Source organism: Choloepus didactylus, chromosome 10 (assembly GCF_015220235.1).
Source record: "Choloepus didactylus isolate mChoDid1 chromosome 10, mChoDid1.pri, whole genome shotgun sequence".
NCBI classification, from domain to species: domain Eukaryota; kingdom Metazoa; phylum Chordata; class Mammalia; order Pilosa; family Megalonychidae; genus Choloepus; species Choloepus didactylus.
This window is the reverse complement of record NC_051316.1, coordinates 110,236,387-110,260,892: the sequence shown is the minus strand read 5'-3', so window position 1 is coordinate 110,260,892 and position 24,506 is coordinate 110,236,387. Positions and strand designations below refer to the sequence as shown.

General features: G+C 38.5%; 1 protein-coding gene across 5 annotated transcripts in view; it reads left to right on the top strand.

Annotated features, from left to right (window-relative positions):
* SUSD1 (sushi domain containing 1) overlaps positions 1 to 24,506 on the top strand; it is a 177,539-nt gene that overhangs the window by 101,126 nt on the left and 51,907 nt on the right. For 4 of the 5 annotated variants that reach the window (XM_037797037.1, XM_037797036.1, XM_037797034.1 and 1 more), the window contains exons 8-9: positions 5,374 to 5,480; positions 11,387 to 11,579. In XM_037797037.1, the coding sequence (XP_037652965.1) occupies positions 5,374 to 5,480; positions 11,387 to 11,579 (300 nt within the window). The remainder of the gene's footprint in view (positions 1 to 5,373; positions 5,481 to 11,386; positions 11,580 to 24,506) is intronic. The other variant, XM_037797035.1, reaches the window with a different exon arrangement.

Below are 24,506 nucleotides of genomic sequence, written 5' to 3'. Positions count from 1 at the left end.
TGATACTTATTTATGTTTATGACTGATATCTTAATTGCAGAGTCTAACTTTGGTAACAAATGACTCACTTTATCTTGTTTAATATTTTTTTGCCCTGAGTTATACTTTGTTAGTAATTTTGGTTTTCTCGATTTCTTTTTCTGCATGTGTATGGTATGCCTTTGCCCACTTTTTTTCCTCCTTAAAACCTATCTGGATAACTTAAAAGTTGTCTGGATAACTTCTTAAAACCTGTCTGTGGGTGCACTCTAGGAGACAGCGTATGTTGCAACCCTTTATGAGAAGGTATTTTTGAGTAAATAAGTTAACCAATTTACATTATCGTTATTTGTGACATGATTTTCTTTTTTCCTGTCTTCTTGTTTTATTTTTTCTCTCTTTTTAAATGCTCCTTTGCCATTTCTTTTGTTTTCTTTTTGTTACACAGATTTTCTTCCCAGTGATTCAGATAGTATGTATTTTATTTTTATTCTACTGGTGGTCACCTTTATATATTGAAAAAAAACAAAACCTGATTTGGATGTGCATTTCTCAGATTAGCATTGTTAAGATTGAAATAACATTAACTTCTCCCTGAATAAAATAAGGAAGTTAGTATTCTTTACTTCCTTTTATTTTACCCCATAAGCTTCCCTTATGTTATTTAATTGTTTAATAATGACATATGATTCCCAGTTTCTTACTTGTATATTTTTATTAGAGAAGTTGTAGGTTTACAGAAAAATCATACAGAAATACAGAGTTCCCATATATACCCCCCCCATTATTAATACCATGCATAGTGTGGTACACTTGTTATTGATGAAAATATTATTATAATTGTATTATTAACAATAATCCATGGTTTGCACATGTATGTCTGAAACCATAGATTTATCATTACTTTTTATGCATTTGCATTTTAGCACCTGTAGGGAGTGAGAAGTAGAGTTACATACCAAAAAATAATACAGTACAATAGTATTGGCATTTAAAATTACCCAAATGGTTAACTTTACTGCAGGTCTTTATTTTTCTATGTTGCTTTGAACCACTGCCCACTATCTTTTCCTTTCAGTCTGAAGAACTGTTAGCATTGCTTGTAGGGCAGGTCTAGTGGTGATGTTCTCCCTCAGCTTTTGTTTATCTGGAAATGTCTTAATCTCTCCCTCATTTTTGAAAGAAAGTCTCTCTGGATACAAGATTCTTGGTTTGACAATTGTGTTTTTTCAGCACTAAGTATTTCAACCACTACCTTCTTGCTTCAGTTTCTGATGAGAAACTGATGCAATCTAATTGGGATTCCCTTGTACCTGACATGTTGCTTTTCTCTTGCGGCTTTCAGAAATCTCTCCTTGTCCTTTGCATTCGACAGTGTGATAATATGTGACAGGGTATATTTTTCTTCAGGTTTATCCTATTTGGTGTTCTCTGGGCTTCTTGGATGTGCATATTCATGTCTTTTGCTAAGTTTGGGAAGTTTTCTGTCGTTATTGCTTGGAATATTCCTTCTTCCCCTTTCTCTCTTTCTTCTGGGGCTCCCATAATGTGTGTATCAGTGTGCTTGATGGTATCCAGAGGTGTCTTAAGCTTTTTTTTTTTATCTTTTATTATTCTTTTTTCTTTCTGCCCCTCAGCATGAGACATTTTAATTACCTTCCGTTTGAGTTCCTGTTTTTGTTGTCCTATTTTTTTTTATTTTAGTAATATATATACAACCTAAAAATTTCCTTTTTAACTACATTCAAATAATAATTCAGTGCTGTTAATTGCATTCACATTCATAATGTTATGCTTCCATCGACACCCTCCATTACCAAAACTTTTCCATAACCCCAAATAAAAACTCCATGCAATTTAAGACATATGTCATATGCCCCACTGACTGAAGTTTCATGGAGGGAGGTATTTCTGTCTTAATCACCAGTGAATCCTCAAAGCCTAAAACAATGTGAGGCATATACTAGTCTTTGGGATTTTGAGACAGAAATACCCTTTCTTCATTGAACTTTGGTCAATGGGGCATATAAATGTTAATGTTCTCACTAAGTTTTCCTAGTACTCTGTGATTCAGATTCCTGTCTATCTACGTATTTGGAACATTTTTTTTTTCATTAAATATTTAACTTTTTTTTTGGGGGGGTGGGGCGGCTTTTCAAATACTCCTATGTGGGATTTCCTATCTTCGGTTTTCTTCTTTTTATGTCCATGTCTTTTTCCTCTATCTTTTATGAGAATGTAACAACTCTGTTCTCTATATGCAGTTATGTGCATATTTATTTATGCACTGACATTTCTGATCTTTACTGTTTCTAATGTACTTTAAATTCTGTTGTTGCACTTTCATTTCCTTTTGATTTTCTGTCTCATCTAGTTCCTTTTTATTTCTGCCCCTCGGTCAGTGAGTTTCCTCTCTGCTATCATAGTCTCTTATCTCTTCCTTTTCTCTTGTTTGAATCCATCTTTAAATTTTTAACTTGAACTTATAAAACAGATACTGCTAATTTTACCATTACTTTGCTCAGTTTTTTTTTCCTAAAGTATGTTCATTCTTTTTCTTCTGAGCATTAGCTCCCTTTTCTTCCTTGTAGAATCATGTCATAGACTTTCTTTTTTCTTTTTTTTTTCTTCTAGATTACTTGTCCTTGGATGATAAAAGTTCTTTCTATCTAGGTCTGATATTTCCCTCAAAATTAAATGGATGACATTTCTTTGGATCTTACTTTTTATTGGATAATATTAGTATACTTGTCTCAGATCACATCTTTTTTTTAAAATTCAGTTTTATTGAGATATAGTCACATACCATACAGTCATCCATGGTGTACAGTCACCTGTTCATAGTACCATCAATAGTTGTGCATTCATCACCCCTATCTATTTTTGAACATTTTCCTTACACCTGAAAGGATAAAAATAGTAATAAAAAATAAAAGTAAAAAAGAATGCCCAAATCATCCCCCCCATCCCACCCTATTTTTCATTTAGTTTTTGTCCTCGTTTTTCTACTCATCCATCCATACACTGGAGAAAGGGAGTGCGATCCACAAGGTGTTCACAATCACACTGTCACCCCATGTAAGCTACATAATTATACAATTGTTACAGTTTGATAGTTTCAGGTATTTACTTCCAGCTATTTCAATACACTAAAACCTAAAAAAGGATATCTATATAATGCATAATAATGCCCACCAGAGTGACCTCTTGATTCCATCTGAGATCTCACCACTGATCTCAGAGCGCATCTTGAAGGATTTTCTGCTGGTCGGATGTCCAGTGTCCTTTGCAGAGTGGCTGTGAGAAAGCCCATGGCCCTAGGCTTTAGTTCTGAGTACTTTGTAATTTTGATTTGCAAAGCTGCTGCTTTAAGGCCACTCAGCACTACCTGTCTCCTTTGTGGAGCTACAGCCCAAAGAGGCAGGAAAAACCAAGCTCCTCCTACTGCCGAGCCGGCTCTCTGGTGGCATCTCCAGATCCCTAGGTCTTCCTTTAGTGGTCCTCCAATGCTACAGATTTCCTGTGTGCTAAGGAAGGATTATTATCATTGTTATTACTACTAGTATTTAGTATTAGTAGTAATACTAATAGTAGTAGTAGAATATGTATGTTTACCCTGACTGTCTATTAAAATTGCCTGGGAATTTTAAAGTAACATGGATGTCCAAGCTTCACTTCAGACCTACTGTCTGGGTGATTGCGTTTTGCAGGTAGGGTGGGGGAGCCTTGGGCTGACTCACTCCACAGGGAGCCTTCTTCACTTGCTTGTATCATGGCCTGTCCTTGCTTCTAGCCCCTGCCTGTATTGGAGCCAGTTCTCCTCCAGTTCCTTCTGTTGAGAAGTTGAGATTAGGCTCCTTTCCTTGGAAGGCAGGTGGATGGTACCTCTCAGTGGGTTTCTTCACTCTTGTCTCTTCCACACTGTGCTGAACAGAAATGTCTTCATGTTTCTGCCTTGTGTGCGGCAACCAATCCCTCTTTCCAAGCCAGATGCAAATTTTGACCTATTTTCACTTGTTCTCAGTCACTTCTCACAGGCTTGGGGGAGGGAGGTAGGAGCCAGATGCCTTTGTTCACGTTGCCATCTTCCCCTGAATTCAGACTATAATGACTATATTTTGTGAAAAGCATATCGAAATAGGAACTATGCAAATGGCCCTTCTGCTTATGTTTTGTTTGTATAGAGACATGTACTGTACATGGCATTTCTTACATACATTTAAACATTTCTTACATACATACATTTGGTGTCCCTCAAAACCATATGCATAGCTGTGGTGATTTTTGTTTCTGATGTCCTTGTGAAATCTTTAAAACAAAAGTTATGACGGTAAAGGAGAGCACGTATGATACATCTTCAAATTCTCTCTCGTAATTATATTTTTACATTTTCCAATTATAGCCAGGAATATTTCCTCCCAACTAATTTCCTTGTGCTGCATATGTCAGTGATATTTACAATGCTGTGGATAACCCTGATTTTGACTAGAATAATTTATTGTTATCATTATTACTTAGGTAGCAGACACTCCCTTGGGGGAAATACTCACAAAAGGAAGTTATAGCTTCTCTCTGATAGACATTTAAATGTTTGCTCATTGGAAGAAAATGTACAGGCTTGTTTATTGGAAATTTGCATTTCCTTGAAAATTACCCATCTCACTCCTGGACTCTCTGTGAGTTCTTCAATTCATGAGTAACAGTGTCTTATTTTTGACTACATTAAGGAAATAGAACATTGATAGAATTAGTCCGCAGGAGGCATGGAATGACTTTTTTTCTACACAGTGTTTGAAGCAAGTCTGTGTTCTGATGAGCTGACTGCCTTTGTACTCAGCTTAGTGGATCTTGAGATACTTTCTGCTGTGAGAACAAACATACTTCTGTCTGTTCATCTACTTTCTGCTCATTTTCTAGGTTGGAAAGTATCATCCCTGATATTTCTAATCCATGGCCTTTGACTTTTATTCACATTATTCCTTATTCTCAGACTTTCTGGCTACTGGTATGCCTTTTTTCTTAGAGACTATCCAAGTGATAGGATTAGCTTTCTAAAAACATAACAGCTTTATTAGTTTACAGAGATTTTTTAGCATGCATTATTTCATGTGATTCTCTCGACAGCCTTGCAACATAAAAAAGGCAAGTGGATTATCTTGATTTCACAAATAAGGAAACTGAAGTTCAGAGGATTAAGTGACTTAGCTAAGGTCATACAGTTAAGAAGTTGTGCAGCCAGGATTTGAATCTAAGTTTGCTGACACCAAATTTAATGCTTGTTCTGTTAAACCCCTAACGGCTCTTAGGATGTCAAGAGTTTCAAATTGTACTTAGCTGTGATATGTTTTGTTCAGATGATGGAAACTTTCTACATGTTCTCTTTTTGTCTTTTAGAAGATGATCTCTTAAAAGATGGAATTTTCAGTATTTCGATATTTAATGAAACTTGTTTGAAATTGAAGAGGCATTCCAGGAGAGTTGGATCAGAACGAATGTACCAAGTAAGAAGGTCTCTTATGCTATCAAAGAATTGTGTCACTTAAAAATTTGAGTAGTCTACCAGTGAGGATCCAAAGTCATTAAAAGCTATTAATGGAATGAACTTTATAGTTTGTTTTTACTGTTTTTATGAGGTGGATAACTGCAAGTGGGGAACTACATTGAAGAAAAGACACTGTATTTGGGGACTTGGTATCATTTTTTCTGTCTGGTATTTCACACTTATAATAATTTTAGCGCATTAATAATTATAGCTTATTTTATCTTCAAATACACTCCTGGACTTGGATTTCTAAGAAACTCATTGCATGGCTATTGGCCTTATTTGACATGATTTTTGTAATGCAATTTTATTGAGATTATATTCACACACTATATAATCCATCCAAAGTAGACAATCAGTGGCTCACAGTGTCATCATATAGTTGTATATATTCATCACTAAATTCAATTTTAGAACATTTTCATTACTCCCCCCAAAAATAATAAAAATTAAAAAAATAAAAATAAAAAAACACCCAAAATATCCCATACTTTTATCTCCCCTATAATATATATATATATATATATATATATATATATATATATATACACACACACATATATGCATATATACATAGACACACACACACACACACACATACTTTTTGTCTTTATTTTATTACTCCTCTGCCCATACACTGGATCCAGGGAGTGTCAGTCATAGGTTTTCACAATTACACAGTCACATGATAAAAGCTATATGGTTATACAGTCATCAATGAGAATCACAGCTGCTGTGTTACAATTCAACAGTTTCAAGTATTTCCTTCTAGCTATTCTACTACACTAGAAACTCAAAAGGAATATTTATGTAATGCATAAGAATAACTTCCACAATGACCTCTTGACTCTGTTTGAAATCTCTTAGTCACTGAAACTTTCATTTCTTTTCCGCTTTTTGGTCAAGAAGGCATGCTCAATCCCAGGCTCATCCCTCGGAGTCATGTCCCATGTTGTCAGGGAGATGTACACCCCTGGGAGTTAGCATGATTTTTTTAAACATCACAAATCTCAAGTAAAATTTCAAGTAAATTCAGGAGAGACCCGACATTGTCATTTTTGTATCATGTTTAGTGCCTAGCATATCATCTGGCAGAGGGTAGCCTCAGTAAATATTAAATTCAAATTAATTCATTCAATAACCATTGACCAGAAGAATATCATGTATTAGGATCTGAGAATTAAAATTCGAAGTAGTAGAAATATACAAGTAAACAGGCAACTATAATATGATATGATGAGTATTTTAATGAAAGCAAATACATAACATGATGGGAGATTGTCTTTGTGTGTATATGTGTGTGTGTGTATGTATGTATGTATGTCCAGGTACAATATTTTACAAAAAACAAACACTGTGCTAAGTCATGGGGAATGAGTAGGAATTAGCCAGATAAAAGAGGTAGGTTATAAGGGTGAAGAAGGGCACTTCAGGCAAGTAGAGTGGCACATTGTATAATGTGGAGCATGGTTCTCTTTAGGAGCTGCAAAATGGAACAGAGAAAATGGGGTGAGTAGAAAGAGATGAAAAGCCAGATCATGAAAAGCCCTCTATGCTGAGCTGGGTCTGGATTTTATGTTGATGTCTATGTGGAACCACTGAAGGGTTTTTAAGCAGATGAGTGAAATATTCAAATTTCTATATTAGAAGAAAAATCTGGGGCTAGAAATATTTGTAAATAAATAATTTAATATAAGATAAAGATTATTTTTTACATCATAAGAAAAAGGAAGTTTTATTCAATAAATGGTTCTGGGACAATTGATTCACTAGTTGGTTAAAAAAACAGATGGTTCTTACTTCACATCCTACATTAAAATGATTAAAAAGGTAAATTGGAAAAAAAAATTGAGACCTTAAATGATGTAAAACATAGTCTTGGTAAAGAATTGTTTCATCATTAAAGCAAAGAAAGAAAATGAGCACATTTGATTACCTAAAAATAAAAATCTTCTTTGGATAAAAATAAAATTGAAAAGCAAAAGATTAAGAGGGGGAAATATTTGCTATGTATATGCTAGACAAAGATTAATTTATGCAACATGTGAAACATTCCAAACAAATCCACTGGACACTAGATAGATGTGAACATTCAAAAGCAGTTTGCAAAAGAGCATATACTCATTGCCAAAACACACATGAATATATGTTATACCATACTCGTAAGCAAAAAATAGAAATTAAACCATGAGGTACCACTATTCTCCTAGGAACTAGGAATAATCAACTGGTAATATCTAGTATTCCTGAGGGCATTCTTATATATACCTGCTGGTCGCTTAAATTAGTATGACGTTTTGGAATAGTTATCTGTTAGTATCTATCAATAAATTTTTAGAAGTTTACTATAATTAATTTTTCAGAAACATACAGCAATATTAAGCTCTAGACTTGTTCTTTGAAGCACTATTTATAATAAGGGAAATTGGAAACAAATATCCATCAATAGAGGTTTGGTTAAATAAATAATCATATGTTCATATCATAAAATATAATGCAGACATAGAAAATATACTTTCCTTCACACTGGACAGCATTTGCTGCTATTGACCAGCATTCCCCTTGAAACAGTCTCTTGTTTTTCTCCTGTTGGTTTGACCCCCTCAGTTCTTCACAAGACCCCCTTCCTCTGCTTCTCACTTAAATGTTGACAGCCCTCAAAGTCATGCCTTGCCAGTTCTCTTGTCATTCTGCACCCCTTCTTTGGGCTATCTCACCCCATCTCTTGCCTTCCTTACCTGTCTCCATGCTGATGATTCCTAAATCTATTTCTTCAGGCCTCTATTCCATAAGCTCTAGACTCTCTACCCCCTAATGAGCTTCTTGGGCTCTTTTCTGCATTGTGTCTTCGCATATGGGGTCTCCCTACCTGCATTGCCTCCCCCCAACCCCAATCCCCACCTGGCAAACCCATCCAAGCGCGGCTCAGTCATCTCTGACGGAAACCTTCTTCATTTGACCTCCTCCCCCAAATGCTATTCCTGCTATTTGAATTGTCTTTCTTCCCTTGACCTTCCATATCCCCAGCTCACCTGGTTAATGCTGGTTTCTCCTTAAGTCCACAATTAAGATGGGAAAGCCTTCCCTGATCTCTGGGGGCAAGTGTGTGTGTGTGTGTGTGTGTGTGTGTCAGGGTCTCTTCCAGGTGTGCCTATGTAGGCTCATTTTTTTTAAAAATTCAATTTTATTGAGATGTAGTCACATACCCTACAGTCATCCACAGTGTGCAATCAGTTGTTCACAGTACCATTATATAGTTGTGCATTCATCACCACAATCAGTTTCTGAACATTTTCATTACCACACAAAAAAAGAATAATAATAAATATTAAAGTAAAAAAGGACACCCAAAACATCTCATACCCCTCACTGCTCCCTATTATTCATTTACTTTTTGTCTTCAATTTGTATTTGTCTGTCCATACACTGGTTAGAGAGTGGGAGCCACGAGGTTTTCATAATCACAAAGTAGCTGTATAGTTATACAATCATCTTCAAGAATCAAGGCTACTGGGTTGCAGTTCAACAGTTTCAGGTATTTCCTTTTAACTATTCCAATACACTAAAAATGAAAAAAGGATATCTATAAAATGCATAAGAGTAACCTCCAGAATGACCTCTTGACTCCATTTGAGATCTTTCAACCACTGAAACTTTATTTACTTTCTCTTCCCCATTTTACTCCAAAAAGGCTTTCTCAGTTCCATGATGCCAGGGCCAAGTTCATCCCCGGGAGTCATGTCCTACATTGCCAGGGAGATTTATACCCCTGGGAGTCATATCCCATGTAGGAGGGAGTGTAGCCTCATTTTTGTAACTCTTATCATTGAATATTTTATTTGACTGGATACTTACCTGTAAGTTCTTTGAGGTTAGGAAATGTATCTTATTAGGCACCATATCCCCAACACTGAATACCCTGACTGGCACTTAGTCGGCACTCTTATAATGAGAAAGAAAAAAAAAAGTGAAAGGACTATGTTATAAAATGGTGCATACAGCATGATTCAAATTTAGAAGCTAAAAAGCAATTTTGTCTGTATTTGCATAGACTAAACTGCATGAAGTTTAGGATGGAGACTGACTTGGCAGAGATGCAGCCTACATAGTTTTGTGGTTTTCTCCAGCAGACTTCGGAAGCCTGAATATAGAAGTGGTGAAGTCAAACAGCTGAATTGCCTGGTGTTTGAGTGTTTTAGAATGGGTGAAATTGAGAGCAAAGGGGCAAGGCTATTGGGCAAGAGAATGGTTGAAGTGGTGATCAACAATATCTGGGATTGGTGGAGAAGATGAGGGTGGGTGTGGTAGAATATTGGTAGAAAATCTTGAGTGAGGAAATCTTGTAAGTTTCTAGAGAGAAATGAGGCAAAGTGGGAATGAGTAGTCCAGAAGAACAGGGGACTGTGAGATCACAGTGGAGCAGTTCTGATGATGACATGGTCTAGGGGGTGGCAGTGGAAGTGGGTGGTTGAAGTGAAGTAGAAGGAGTGCATAGCTTTGAGCTCAAGGAACTCTAAGACCAAGTTTTTTTTTTTAATACAATTTTATTGCAATGTAGTCACATACCATACAATCATCCAAAGTCTATAATCAATTGTTCACAATATCATCACATAGTTGTGCATTCATCACCACAATTTTTTGAACATTTTCATTACTCCAAAAAAAATAAGAATAAAAATAAAAGTAAAAAAGAACCAAAAAACATCAGAAAGTACTTGGTTGAGCTACATTCCCTGCTCTTGGCGGGACTGCTGCTTTTTCCCACAGTGAAGTTTTGCAACTCAGCCTGCTGTGCTGGTGGGGGAGGGGCACCAGTCCACAGTTTGAGGAGCTTTACTTACAGTTCTATGCTGCAATCTCAGCCGTTCCACCCATTCCAGGCTGTTGTACAATGTTGTTCATCACGGATGTCCCCCCGTCAGTTATTCCAGACTGTTTTCTAGTTGTTCCTAGCTATTTACTAGTTGTGCTAGGGGACTAACTAAATTCCACACCTCCATATGCCGCCATCTTGTCCCACCTCCTAAGACCAAGTTTTGATGGCTTATCTATAAGAACCTTTGAGTCACCTAAGAGGATGCTAGAAATTGGGGAGAGAAGAATCCTCATGAGCCAGGTGTCAGGTTCTTGGATGACTGTGGAAGCTTGTTGGCAAAGAGTCAGTGATTGACAGTGACGAGGAAGGATAAAGGGTAGTATGATCGTACATGAGTATCAAAGGAAATGTTAAAGACAGAGATGCCCTCACCAGCTAAGGCATACTGATTGACAAAGGGCCCATATTACTTTGGAAACCTTCATAATTCCCCTCCTCCCCAATAAATCCCTATGTTATAACGGCAGTTTGAGTTGGCAGTGGGTAGAGTGTAATTAAGTTAACAGTGTGTGCAATGACTCTAAGGACCAAGAGGTCTTTACCCAGAGCTCTAATAGGCGGGAACAAGTGAAGTTCTGTTGCACAGTTGCTTTGAATGCATAATTAGGGGTTGTCTTCATAAAGTTCGAAAACTCTGTTCCATGAGGCTTATCTATGAATTCCTTACAAAAGAAAAAAAGTTGAAAGAATTTTTGCCCATATCTCCAGTGCAATCTCCTTCACTTCCGTGTGCCTCGAGGGATTGCCATAGAATGGGGTGACATAAATCTGAGATTTTATTTGTCTGATTGAGAAGGAAGTTGGGTAGGATAGATAAGGAAGCTTTGTAAAGTCCCTCCTAGTTCAGCTTGCTCTTTTATAAAAAATAATTCTAATTATGTAAGAACAAATAGAAGGAACTTCTTTATCTCCGTTTTGCTTATAGTCTAGATATCTGCAAGCCAACAGGAAATTTAATACAAGGCTTTCTTTTAATCTCATGACAGTTTCAAGTTCTGGGTCAAAGGTGGTATCTGGATAATTTTTATCATGCAACATCATTTAACTTTACTACGAGGGAACGAGCTCCAGTGGTATGTTTGCATCTATATCCGGCAACTGATTACACAGTGAATGTCACCCTCCTCGTGTCCCCCGGGCAGCACTCCGAGCAAATCACAGTGACAACTGCTCCAGCAGGTAGGTGTGGATGACTTTCTGTTTTTGTACCTCAGGACAAGTTAAATATATGAATTAAACCATACTTTGTTGGGGGACAGGGAGAGATAAAGAATGTTAGTGTGGGAGTGAGGAGATTTGGTTTCTAGCTCTAAAAAACTTCCAACTTGGGGTTGAGGATACCTAAATCTTATCACTTACTATTATTTTTAAAAGATCTATTGTGGTAACATATATAATACAACATTTCCCTTTTTAACCATTTTTAAGAGTGTAATTCAGTGGAATTAATTACACTCAAAATGTTGAGCTACCGTCATCAACGTCCGTTTTCAAAACATTTCCATCACCCCAGATATAAATTCTGTACCCATTAAGCAATAATTCCCCCCTCCCTGCCTTTGGTAACCTTTAAGCTGCTTTCTGTCCCTATGAATTTGCTTATTTTAGATATTTCATATAAGTGGAATGAGACAGTATTTGTCTTTTTGTGGCTGGCTTATTTCACTCAACATAAGGTTTTCAAGGTTCTTCCATACTGTCACATGTATCAGAACTTCATTCCTTTTTATGGCTGAATAATATTCCACTCTATGTATATAGCACATTATATTTATTCTTTCATCTGTGGATGGACACTTGGGTTGTTTCCACTGCATCCTAGCATTTATCTCCTTCCCACCAAGAATAGACTTTTTATTGAGGGTTCTCTGGTAGTGACTAGATTGAGAAGACTGCCCAAATGAACTCATTATGGACAAGCTAGAACCAACTTCCAGGAAACCAGAAATGTAAGCCCTGCTGTGTCTGGGGTCATTGGCAGGAACAAGAGGCCTCATGAGGGTCATGTACGAACACATTAACTCAACATAGAGAACAGTGGCCGAATGAAGGGCAGGCGCCTTAGAAGCTCTTCTCTTCCATTATGACCTGTGAGGCATCACCACACTCTTCCCTGTGGCATAATATACAGCACAGAGACCTCTACTCCACAGCTCCCCCTAGTGGGAAGGGCTGCAGCCCTCACTACAATTCTTTCGTTCTTTAGTCTCTTGAGTTTAACAGCCAAGCTTGCTGGCAACCAGGAGCAGAGGCTTCCCCTTTTGAAGGAAAATAGCAGAATAGTTTAGGTTCTGCTGTTACCTTCCTGAGGCTCTCTCTGGATATTCACTACTGCTCTTTGTGGACCAAGGGTGGACAGTTTGACCTTTGCACTTGGAAGATTCTGGAATGTATTAGACACTAATGGGGGCCATGCGGTACCTGAGGCTGAAAATTCACTCTTCACTCTGTTTTCCATCTCCGATTATGCCTGGCCACAGGGTCCTAGATGGTTCAGCAGAGACTGCACAATTAGCACCTCAAGACACATAAACATAACCCCAAAGTACATTTCCACTATCATGATAGTGCTCACAATTTGAATATGAATTCCTTTCAATTGTTAAATTCTCAGAGAAATTAAAGCCTAAAGAAGAAAATCCACTTCCCCTTGTAAATTAAACTGTAAAGGCATTCAAGCCCCCATTTCCTCCCCAGTGTCTTCCCATGCTGAGTCTCAGCCAGGGTGAGAGCTCACTGAAATGGCACAATGTATAACATGTGTTCTAGCTGTTGGATTTTGGAAATCTTGTTTTGTAACAGATGTTGCTCTTTTGGTACCTCCAAGGTTGAATTAATCTGATTCCAAGTTTCGTTTTCTCACTTCTCTATAGAGACACAAACTTAGAAAACAAAAGCAAATTATGTTCCCAAAACCTAGTACATAGTCAGTCCAGACCCACATTGCCAAAAACTTCAAACACCATGGACGCATAAATGCATTCATTTAACAGTTTCTTTCTTGTCTACTATGCATCAGGCAGGTTATGACAGGTGAGAATGTAGCAGCAATAAAATACAGTACCAGCTGTCATGGAATTGATGTTGGGGGAGTGGAGGAGAAGGCACATAATAAACAGATAAAGAATATATCACATGGTAAGTGGGGCTAAGTGTTAAGGTGAAGAATGATGCATGGCAAAAAGAGTGATGGTTGATGAGGGGAGCTGATGGAAGAAGTGAAGGAGAAAGCCATGCACAGGGATATCAGCAAGTGCCCAGATCTGGAGACAGGAGTGTCCTTGGCATATTCTACAAACATCAAGGAAGCAGGTGTAGCTGGAGCAGGGTGAGCTGGGGATTGGTACGAGGTAAGGTCTAGACTCTAGCTTGAGTTTAATGAGGGATCAAAGTTGTCAAGATCAGAAAGTAAATCCCTAGTGTCCTTACCCTTTGCAATGTGGACTATCTTAGTTTGAGAGGCTGCTTGATGACAAATACCCCACAAAGGGTTTTGGCTTAAAATTATTGGCTCATGGTTTTCAGGCCAGAAGAAGTCCAAAATCAAGGTGTCAGCAAGACATTTGCTTTCTCCCCAAAGTCTGTAAGTGTTCTGATGCTGGCTGCTGGCGATCCTTGGGGTTCCTTGACATAGACTTACCTCCCTTCACATGGCAGTGTCCTCTCCTGTGTAGCTTCTGTGACTTTCCAGTTCTCTTTTAAAGCCTATGGTAACAGAGATTAAGACCCACCCTGCTTCAGTTGGCCACACCTTAAGTGAAAAGAATGTCTTCCCAAGGTCGTTTGCACCCACAGGAGTGGAGTAAGATTAAGAATATGTGATTGTTGGGGTACGTAATTCAACCTGCCATATCAATCCTAGATAACCAGTCGTCAGTGTACTCTAGTATGTGATGTTTCAGCTTCCATTGGATACCAATCAATCTGTGAATTTAAACTTAGTTTGGGAAATTTTTCTAATGAGGTTAATTGGATTCATTCTGACACTATGCTTCCCATATGTTTGGGAGGTGGGAGTGGAGAACTATTCTCCTTAAAAATTCTAGAAATTTGCAGTGTTAGCTCTTCCACACTCCAGGTCTTTCTTGATGTCCACCCCAAGTGTTTACAACATTTTACTTTGCATTTCTCCTTTGATCCCCATTTCTACCTAACCCCTAGCACTGCTGAAGATCTTTATCTGTTTAGTAATTGAACCTTCTTTCTTTGTGGGCAGGGCACCCCGTGTTAAAGGAGGTAACTCTTTAAGTAAGTAATGCCTTACTTACTCTTTAAGTAAGTAACACCTCCATCACTGTCCTGTTTTCTTGTTGTTTTCTCTGTATTTTTCTGTCCCCAGAAACATCCCAAGAATTTTTTTTTTAGTTATGAGCTCCATTGAATATCTGCCCCTGAGTCCTGTTTCCTGGTGTTCTAGTTTGCTAATGCTGCCAGAATGCAAAACACCAGAGATGGATTGGCTTTTATAAAAGGGGGTTTATTTGGTTACATAGTTACAGTCTTAAGGCCATAAAGTGTCCAAGGTAACACATCAGCAGTTGGGTACCTTCACTGGAGGATGGCCAATGGCGTCTGGAAAACCTCTGTTAGCTGGGAAGGCACGTGGCTGGTGTCTGCTCCAAAGTTCTGGTTTCAAAATGGCTTTCTCCCAGGATGTTCCTCTCTAGGCTGCAGTTCCTCAAAAATGTCACTCTTAGTTGCTCTTGGGGCATTTGTCCTCTCTTAGCTTCTCCGGAGCAAAAGTCTGCTTTCAACGGCTATCTTCAAACTGTCTCTCATCTGCAGCTACTCTCTCAGCTTCTGTGCATTCTTCAAAGTGTCCCTCTTGGCTGCAGCTCCTCTTCAAAATGTCACGCTCAGCTGCACTGAGTTCCTTCTGTTTGTCAGCTCAATTATATGGCTCCAGTGATTTAATTTAGACCCACCCTGAATGGGGGGGGGCACACCTCCATGGATATTATCCAATCAGAGTCATCACCCACAGTTGGGTAGGGCATATCTCCATGGAAACACTCAAAGAATTACAATCTAATCAACACTGATAGGTCTGCCCACACAAGATTACATCAAAGAAAATGGCTTGGGTGGACATAATGCATTCAAACCAGTATACCTGGTTAGGAGGCTTCACATTTGTCTCAGCTAGAGTTTCCCTCAGTTGATCTTTGAGTGGCCATTGAGTTTCTGGAACATGTGCTTTCACTGGTCTAATGAAGTCCAGGAAGACCCCTGGGTAAGTAGTTTTTCACTGAAGTCCCACACTTCCCTCAGAACTGAATTTTCTAAGACATGAACTGCTTGTGCTTCTTTGAAAGGAAATGAAACAGTCTGTCCTGCTGCCATCCCCTTTTCTGCACTAGCAAGATAAGCCTCCAGTGTTCTAGTTCCCTTGGACAGTTCTGGCAGGTCCAGCTGAATTTTAAGCCTTTAACCTTCCATCTAAGTTGTTTCCATTCCAGCTAGGCCTATACGATTTCCCTCTCTATATTTGCTTTTAGATTAGATTTTTGGTTTTCTAACATAGTACTTTGGATTCTGCCTTGTAAGTTCTCCATAGTGAGAGAATAATTCCAGAGAGTTCTGGATTTGCCACAGACATCCAGTGATCAAACAAATCCTTTCCCTTCCATCAGGAATGCTTTCTCTTCTGTTCAGCCTGTAACTCAGACCTGGGCTGGATCAGTCATCCTCCTCCCTGGATCCCCTTTAGTTCGACTCTGCTTCACTCTGCCTGCTCTTTGAGTTCCTACACTTCCGAGGCAGTTCCCTGACAGCCTGTGCCTTACCTACTATCTCAACGGCAATAACACCACCACCTTGAAACTCACCTGATTGTTCTTGAACAAGTCTACATTGATCTTTCTGGTCTTTCCCTTTTAAAATATGTCCGCATTTTCGGTCACAGTTCCATTTATCAAGGGGGAGTTCCCATTCATGCCTGTTCTGGGTTCCCTATTGACAGTTTTAAGAGGACCCTTCTCAATAGCATATTATCTAGATCCTGGCACCCTTTTGGAGGCTCATTCTGCTCTGCTCTCCAAAATCATTCCTTTATTCTTCTCTTTGATGATTTTGAGGCACTTTCCCTGATCTAGTAAACATTCTTGTCTCTTTAGAGCAGTTAGGTTTGGATATATCTCCCTTTCTTCATCATATTTTTCTTTTTTCTTTTTTTTAAATTCAGTTTTAATGAGATATATTCACATACCATACAATCATCCATGATGTACAATCAGCTGTTCACAGTACCATCATATAGCTGTGCATTCAAAACCCCACACCAGAAAGAATCAGAATAAGAATAAAAAATAAAAGTAAAAAAGAACACCCAAATCATCCCCTCCATCCCACCCTATTTTTCATTTCGTTTTTGTCCCCATTTTTCTAATCCATCCATACACTGGATAAGGGGAGTGTGATGCACAAGGTTTTCACAATCACACTGTCACCACTTGTAATCTACATTGTTTACACAATTGTCTTCAAGAGTCAAGGCTACTGGGTTGGAGTCTGGTAGTTTCAGGTACTTACTTCTAGCTATTTGGATTGGCTTTTATAAAGGGGGTTTATGTGGTTACAAAGTTACATTCTCAAGGCCATTAACTGTTCAAGGTAAGGCATCAACAATAGGGTAGCTTCACTGGAGAAAAGCCATTAGCATCCTGAAAACCTCTGTTAGCTGGGAAGGCATGTGGCTGGCGTCTGCTTGCTCCCAGGTTGCATTTCAGAAATGGTATTCTCCAAAATACCTGCGTCAGCTTCCAATGGAAATCTTCAAAATGTCTGTCTCAGCTGCAGCTCTGATGTCCTCCTGTTTGTCAGCTTTTATAAGACTCCAGTGAACTAATCAAGGTGTACACTGAATGGACAGGGCCACACTTCCATGGAAACTTTCAGTCCCAGATCATACCCTAACCAAAGGTGTCACTCACAGTTGGGTGGGTCACATCTCCATGGAAGCAACCTAATCCCCAAATCCCATGAGATTGGATTAAATAGTCATGGCTGTTTCTGGGGGACATAATATATCCAAATTGGCATGGGGGAGCTTATGAAATTAAGAGAATCTTCTCTATCAACAAGGTCTGGAATTTGAAACTTATCTCATTACAATTTAGGATAGTTAACATTAAGAGTCAAAGGTTATTGGGCATCATATCAATTTTTTTTTTAATCTTCATTTTATTGAGATATATTCACATACCACGCAGTCATACAAAACAAATCGTACTTTCGATTGTTTACAGTACCATTACATAGTGGTACATTCATCACCCAAATCAATCCCTGACACCTTCATTAGCACACACACAAAAATAACAAGAATAATAATTAGAGTGAAAAAGAGCAATTGAAGTAAAAAAGAACACTAGGTACCTTTGTCTGTTTGTTTTCTTCCCCTATTTTTCTACTCATCCATCCATAAACTAGACAAAGTGGAGTGTGGTCCTTATGGCTTTCCCAATCCCATTGTCACCCCTCATAAGCTACATTTTTATACAACTGTCTTCGAGATTCATGGGTTCTGGGTTGTAGTTTGATAGTTTCAGGTATCCACCACCAGCTACCCCAATTCTTTGGAACCTAAAAAGGGTTGTCTAAAGTGTGCCTAAGAGTGCCCACCAGAGTGACCTCTCGGCTCCTTTTGGAATCTCTCTGCCACTGAAGCTTATTTCATTTCCTTTCACATCCCCCTTTTGGTCAAGAAGATGTTCTCCGTCCCACGATGCCGGGTCTACATTCCTCCCCGGGAGTCATATTCCACGTTGCCAGGGAGATTCACTCCCCTGGGTGTCTGATCCCACGTAGGGAGGAGGGCAGTGATTTCACCTTTCAAGTTGGCTTAGCTAGAGAGACAGGGCCACATCTGAGCAACAAAGAGGCATTCGGGAGGAGGCTCTTAGGCACAACCATAGGGAGGCCTAGCCTCTCCTTTGCAGCACATCATATTTTTCTAGCTGGGCCAATATGACTTCACATTTTCTTCTCAGCCAGTGTGACTTCCTTTAATTCATTTCATTCTTTCCTAGTTTTATCCTATCTGCAAGACCAAAACATGTTTTGTAAATTTATTTCATTCCTCTTTCAGCAGCTGATCAAAATTTCTAGAAACAAAGGGTTCTAGATATACATCTTATTATTATTATTATTCCTCCTTAGCATTGGGTTTATAATATTTCATTGGGTTTTTTTTTTCCTACTTCAACCCAAGAATAATCACCCTTGTAGAATCCTCAGCCTGGATTTCCATGAAACAATCCAAAGCAGTTTGAGGGCCTGTGGTGTTGGAGTGGCTTCTGAGTCTGTGGACAAGCTATAGCTCTGGTCTCTTCGAAGTTCCCTCCTTAGCTCTGGATGAAGTTCCAAAGAAGTTAAGAGGAGCAGAATTTTAGGCAGCTGATCTAGTGGTGTCCACTAAAGCCCTGTTCTCTACTAACGCTCCTTTGTGCTTTTCAAACTTCAGCAAGCATTAAGAATCACCTGGAAAACTTATTAAAATACAGATTCCTGGCTCCATCCCAGAGATTCTGATTCAGTAGGTCTGAGATGGAGCTCCAACTTTTTATTTCTAGCAAGCTTCCAGGCCTTAGTGATCCTGCCAGTCCACATTTTGAGTAGCACTGCTCTCACTACGTAGATATGAGCAATTTAAAACCCTCACTTGCAATCCAGACAGAGGTATGATAAAAAGAAAGGAAAAAACAAAAACAATCTGTGGTAGCCAAAGTAATTCTATCCGCTCATGCCTAAGAAGCCTGTGTATTGAAGCCCTGCCTGAGTTGTGAAGATGCTTCCCTGATAATCTATCCTCATCTGTTTTGGCAGTCCAGCTGGAGAGACTAAGAGCCTCCATCTTCTCCCATGGTGCTTTGCTCCCTTGTGGCAGCTCTTGTCTTTGTACTCAAGGGCCTGAACAGCCCATCCACATTTTGCAGGTGGGAGAGGCTGAATCTTACCCCTTTTTTCCCACCTGAGATTACACAGGATGAATTGACTGATGGATGAGGAGCAAAGTATCCTTTATCAATCTTGGCAGTCCCCGGGAACTATCCCCAATACAAAGCTTCAGGTAAAAGCTCGATTGGAGAATGAGGCTTAGATATGTGGCTAAAAGGGGCTTCCTACTCCCTTTGCCCCTGAAAATATGGGCAATTGGATCTGCAAGGGAGCATTGCCTGGTTTACCAGTCCAGTCTCAGGCTGAAAAGCAGAGGAAAGAACGATGGACAGAGATTTGTTCTTTACTTCTTGGAGACAGGAGGTGTATGTTTCCCTTATACCTGAGAACAGTCAGGTTCAGAGAACAAGAGTCTTTATCTTGTTTGGGCAGTGGCCCATAATATATGGGCCCTACCCACTAGGAAATATGTCCCCAATAATAGTAGTCTTCTCCTTATGATTCCTTCCTTGAGAATTAGTGAGTAGGTAGTGGAGAGAGGGCAGAATTGTTCTTTCCTTGATGGAAATGGGAATATAGGAACAGAAAAACCTTTAACACATTTGAACAAGGTACTTGACCACTGTAATGTTAGAGAGCTGAACAGGGTAATCCAAAGGACCCATTCTATTCCTAGGAGTCTATGTTAAGAAAGTAATTCAAATTACTTTTAGGTTGCTTCTAAGTCATTTATTTCACATTTCTTGACAGGTTTGTTTACCATCATTTCATTTATCTTTTAAATTTTGTGTCCTTTTAATTGATATATGCAACTTATTCATGTACATAGAGCATTAATCCTTTGATTATTAATTGTGTCAAACATTTCTCCTGATTTGTGCTTTCTTTTATTTTTGTTGATGGGTTTTTGTTTGTTTGTTTATGGTATTTTTGACATACAGAAGTTTAGAGTTCTGTGTAGTCAAACCTATTGATCTTTTCCTGTGTGATTTATTATATTACTATTAAGTGTGGAACTTTTAAAAACAAAATAGTATTTATTTATATCCCATCTTATTTCTAGGAAAGACTTGAAGTGGCCTGCATGGGTTTATAAAATAAAAGAGAATAGTTAGAACTCTAAGATAAAGAAGGAAGAAAACAAAGGCAGGAACATTAAAAAAAAAAGTAAAGTTTTGAGAAAAATTCGTATTCATATAACCTTTTTTAAGACAAAAAGAAGAAAGGAATAAGGTTTTAAGAAAAATGTATATCCTTACAACCTATTTACTTGTTCACTAGTGGCTGACAAATTTGGGTTTAAGCTTTCGAGCCATCCGGTCAGAAAGAGAGCCATCACATTGTTGATCACTTTAGAACAAAGCAGTGTTTATCAGGAGAAGTACAATATTTTTCCACACCAAGGTCAGATAAGAATTTGTGTGAGCTGCATTTTACAAGGGCTTTATGAAGCTGTCCCTTATATTACCCCTCAACATGGCTCATTACATTACAGAAAAGCATGAGTTGGTGTGGGGTGGACCAGGAGAGATGCGTTAAAATTGCCTGCTCTCTGCTGATCTGGCTTGATTCATGGGTAGGAGTAGATTATTTTGATTATTTGGAGGAATGGAGGGAGGCCATGTCCCTTGAGAAACATTTCCTAAATAATGCTTCTCTCAGCTGAGATCTGATGAATGTTCAGTGTCATTGAGCTTGAGACTGTTCTCTCTCATAAGTACCCAGGGCGTGGTTGTCCCGTGTTGCCTGCTGACCAGTGAGGACTGGTGCCTGAATAAAAGCTCCTGCTTCTGTTAGAAAGTTGAGCCTGGGAAGTGCTCTCAGAGAAGGTCATAATTATCCTCTGAGAATGGATTGAATCTGCTCTGCGTGGTCGAATGGGAGATTGAACCCTCACCCCCACCCCAAATTCCTCTCCATGTAAGGTGGCCTGAAAAATCTCCTAGTGGTTGTAACCCAATACCAAATTTGTCTAAGGAAATGTTGTGGTAAAATAGTAGTAAAACTCCCAACTTTGAGAAATGTTATGTCCTCTGGTTCCCTCTAAGACAAACTGTTTGCAAAATGTATTCCAACGATGATAACTAAAGGATAACTCAAATGATATTGCTAATTATAGAGAAGCTATAAAAATAGTAACCTTGCTTTCAGAAGAGTTGATTTGTAGCCCTTCTATCTCACAATATTTAGCTTGCAAAGCCAATGGTCTATTATTTAGGCTACTCCTAATTAGAGATTTAAAACCATATCATTTAGGTATAAAAGAATGCTTGTTTTTTCTGTTCTCTCTAGCAGAGGGTTGCATGCATTTAGAGATTTCTAAGATAGTGTTAGTACATCAGAAATGATTTATAAAAAGAGGGACCAAAACACTCAACTGTATTCTCTCACAGAAAAACCGTGATTTTTAAGTTGGTATTCCAGTGCAGGTTTTCTAATAGCATGCATAATTTGAGGTCTCTGTTGACCTCTTAAAACATCACCCATAACTCATTCCTGTTCACAGAATCAAAGTCGAAGCAAAGAATAATATAGGCCATAAATATTTTAACATTGTTTTTAATAGATTTTTCTATAAAATGGTAAATATTAAAACAGTAATCTGTGAGGAAGAGTCATGTTTGAAGTCCACCCACTTCTCTTGTAAACCGTTGGTGTGAGAAACTCATACTTGCAATTGGTCAAGCAAGACACTGGCATACATTTTGCATGGAATATCCAGTCATCTGCAATAGGCCAAACATGGGGATAGTAAATGGTTTTTCTTTTCAAAGATAGTAACACTGTAGATCTAGCTAGTTAAGACCATGCCCAGGGGTAAATAAAGATGAACATGTTTTTTAGATTGGAGCTCTCCACTAATTGGCTCTTGTTGCTGACAGGGTGGCGCAGGAACGATACACGGACACAAAGTTAAGAATTAAGGGAGCAGGGGGCCCACGGCATCTTGTGCTAAGTGGACGATAATGCACCTTTGCTCCAGTTATTTATTTCAGAAGATCAGGGAGTGTATGCTAAATGTCCTCAGGCTTGGGAGAGCCCACCAGATACCTATGTTTACATCCTGTTGCATATCAGAAGGAACAATCTTGGTTTAGGACAATAGTAAAGGTTGTCGTCATAGTCACAAGACACATATCTTTACAGGGCCGGCCCGCACGGCATTCCATGCAGGCCTGAGGCTTAGCGTTCTAAGCCACCACCCTAGATATGCCTCAGGCAACATGGAAGACTCAGTTTCTCACAGGCTCTAAAGGAGACAGGTTCATTTCGTTGCTTCCAGGACGCCACGTTCTAACCATATGGACAGGCCAGGAGGTTCCGGGATGCTTCCCCTTGGGCTGAAGTCTGAGGAAAAGCCACCTATTACCTAGTCCAAAATATTCATTATCACAATATAAAGGAAAGCTAACTACAGGATATTCTTTTAATTTCCTTGTAACTTTAAAATTTGGTATAATTTCAAATTTCTCCCTCTCTCTTGCTCTCTCTCTTTTCCTGGTATAAATAGGATCACACCCACTTGGTTACGGTGTATTATTTCCTCAGCGTGGCATTGGGGTCTGTTTACTGATTTTTTTTTAGTATCTATGCACTAATAATCATACATGATATTTTCATATACTTTTTTTGCTTTTTGTTCTATCTTTATAAAGTTTAGGTAGCAATATTTTCCTTGCTGCTCGGGGACAATAGCACTGGGTCTTGGAAGGTTTGGTAGAATTCCTCTGTCTCTGGGGCTTTCCTGTGGGGTAGTTTCTTGAACAGTTTTTCATTTTTTTTTCCCTATGACAATTGGTCTGTTTAAACTTTCTATGTTTAATGAGGTCAATTTTGATAAACTGCTTTTTGCTGAGAGTTACTCATTTCATCTGTGTTTTCAGATTTATTTGCATAGTGGTCTGCAAAATAGCCTTTTTAACTTTTTGACTTTTCTTCAGTTTCAACGATTATTTCTCCCTTTAATTGCATTTTCTCCTTTTTTTCTTTTTGCCTAGATTAGGTTAGCTAATGGCTTATATATTTTATTAATTTTTTCAAACAGCCAAGATTTTGATTTATTAATTAGATCTATTTTTCTTATCTCTATATCAGGCATCAGCATACTAAGGCTGAGGGGCAAATCCAGCCTGTCATCTGTTTTTGTAAATATTCATTTGCATATTGTCCATGGTTGCTTTAATGCTACCAATGTAGAGCTGAGTTGTTGGAACAGAACTTCCTGGGCTGGAAAGCCTAAAGTACTTACTATATGGCCCTTTACGAAAGAAAAAAAATGTTGACACCTCCTCTGCATCGTTTTCTGCTTTCATATTTATTACATCCTTCTCATGATTTCTTTTGCTTTACGAAAAGGACTGCAGTATATCTTCATTGTGAGTTGTGACTTTTAGCATTAGGGAAAGCACTTGATGTTTTTTGACTTATATTCCACTTTGTCTTATGTCAAGAATGCAAATCCTACTTACAGTTTTCATATGTCTGGTATACCATTGTTGATGACTTTATCCTTTCTTGATCACTTTGTTTTAGGTGTTCCTCTTTTGTATGGCAGATAGTTGAACCTTGCATTGTGAGACAAATTGAACATCTTTTTTTTTTTTTTTTTTTTTGACAGATGAATGTGTTAGTTAGGGTTCTTTAGGGAAACAAGATCAACAAGAGATATCTATAAATATAAGATTTTATCAAAGTGTCTCACGCAACTGTGGGGATACTTGAGTCCAAATTCCATAGGGCAGGATGCATGAGTCCAAATTCTGTAGGGCAGGCAGTGAACTGGCAACTCTGATGAAAGTGTTCGATGAATTCCTCAGGAGACACTTCACTGGCTAGCCGAAGAAGTGAAGGTCCTCTATCTTTCTCACTTAAAAGTCTTCAACTGATAGGGTTAAATCCAGCCAATTGAATTCTTTCAGTGTGGAAGACATGCCCTTTGTTGATGTAATCAGTCACAGCTGCAGCCAATTGGTTGAAGATTTAATAAACCAGTCTTCTGGTTTGTTAACCAGCCACAAATGTCCTTGCAGTAACGGTTAGGCCAGTGCTTGCTTGACCAGACACCTTGGTACCATCACCTGGCCAAAGTGACACATGAACCTAACCATCACAGTGAGTAAAGCCCATTTTACAGTTTTTGATAGGACTAATATGTCTGTACAAAACTCTGTTCTATTTTATGGTATAACAACTTATATGTATTATATT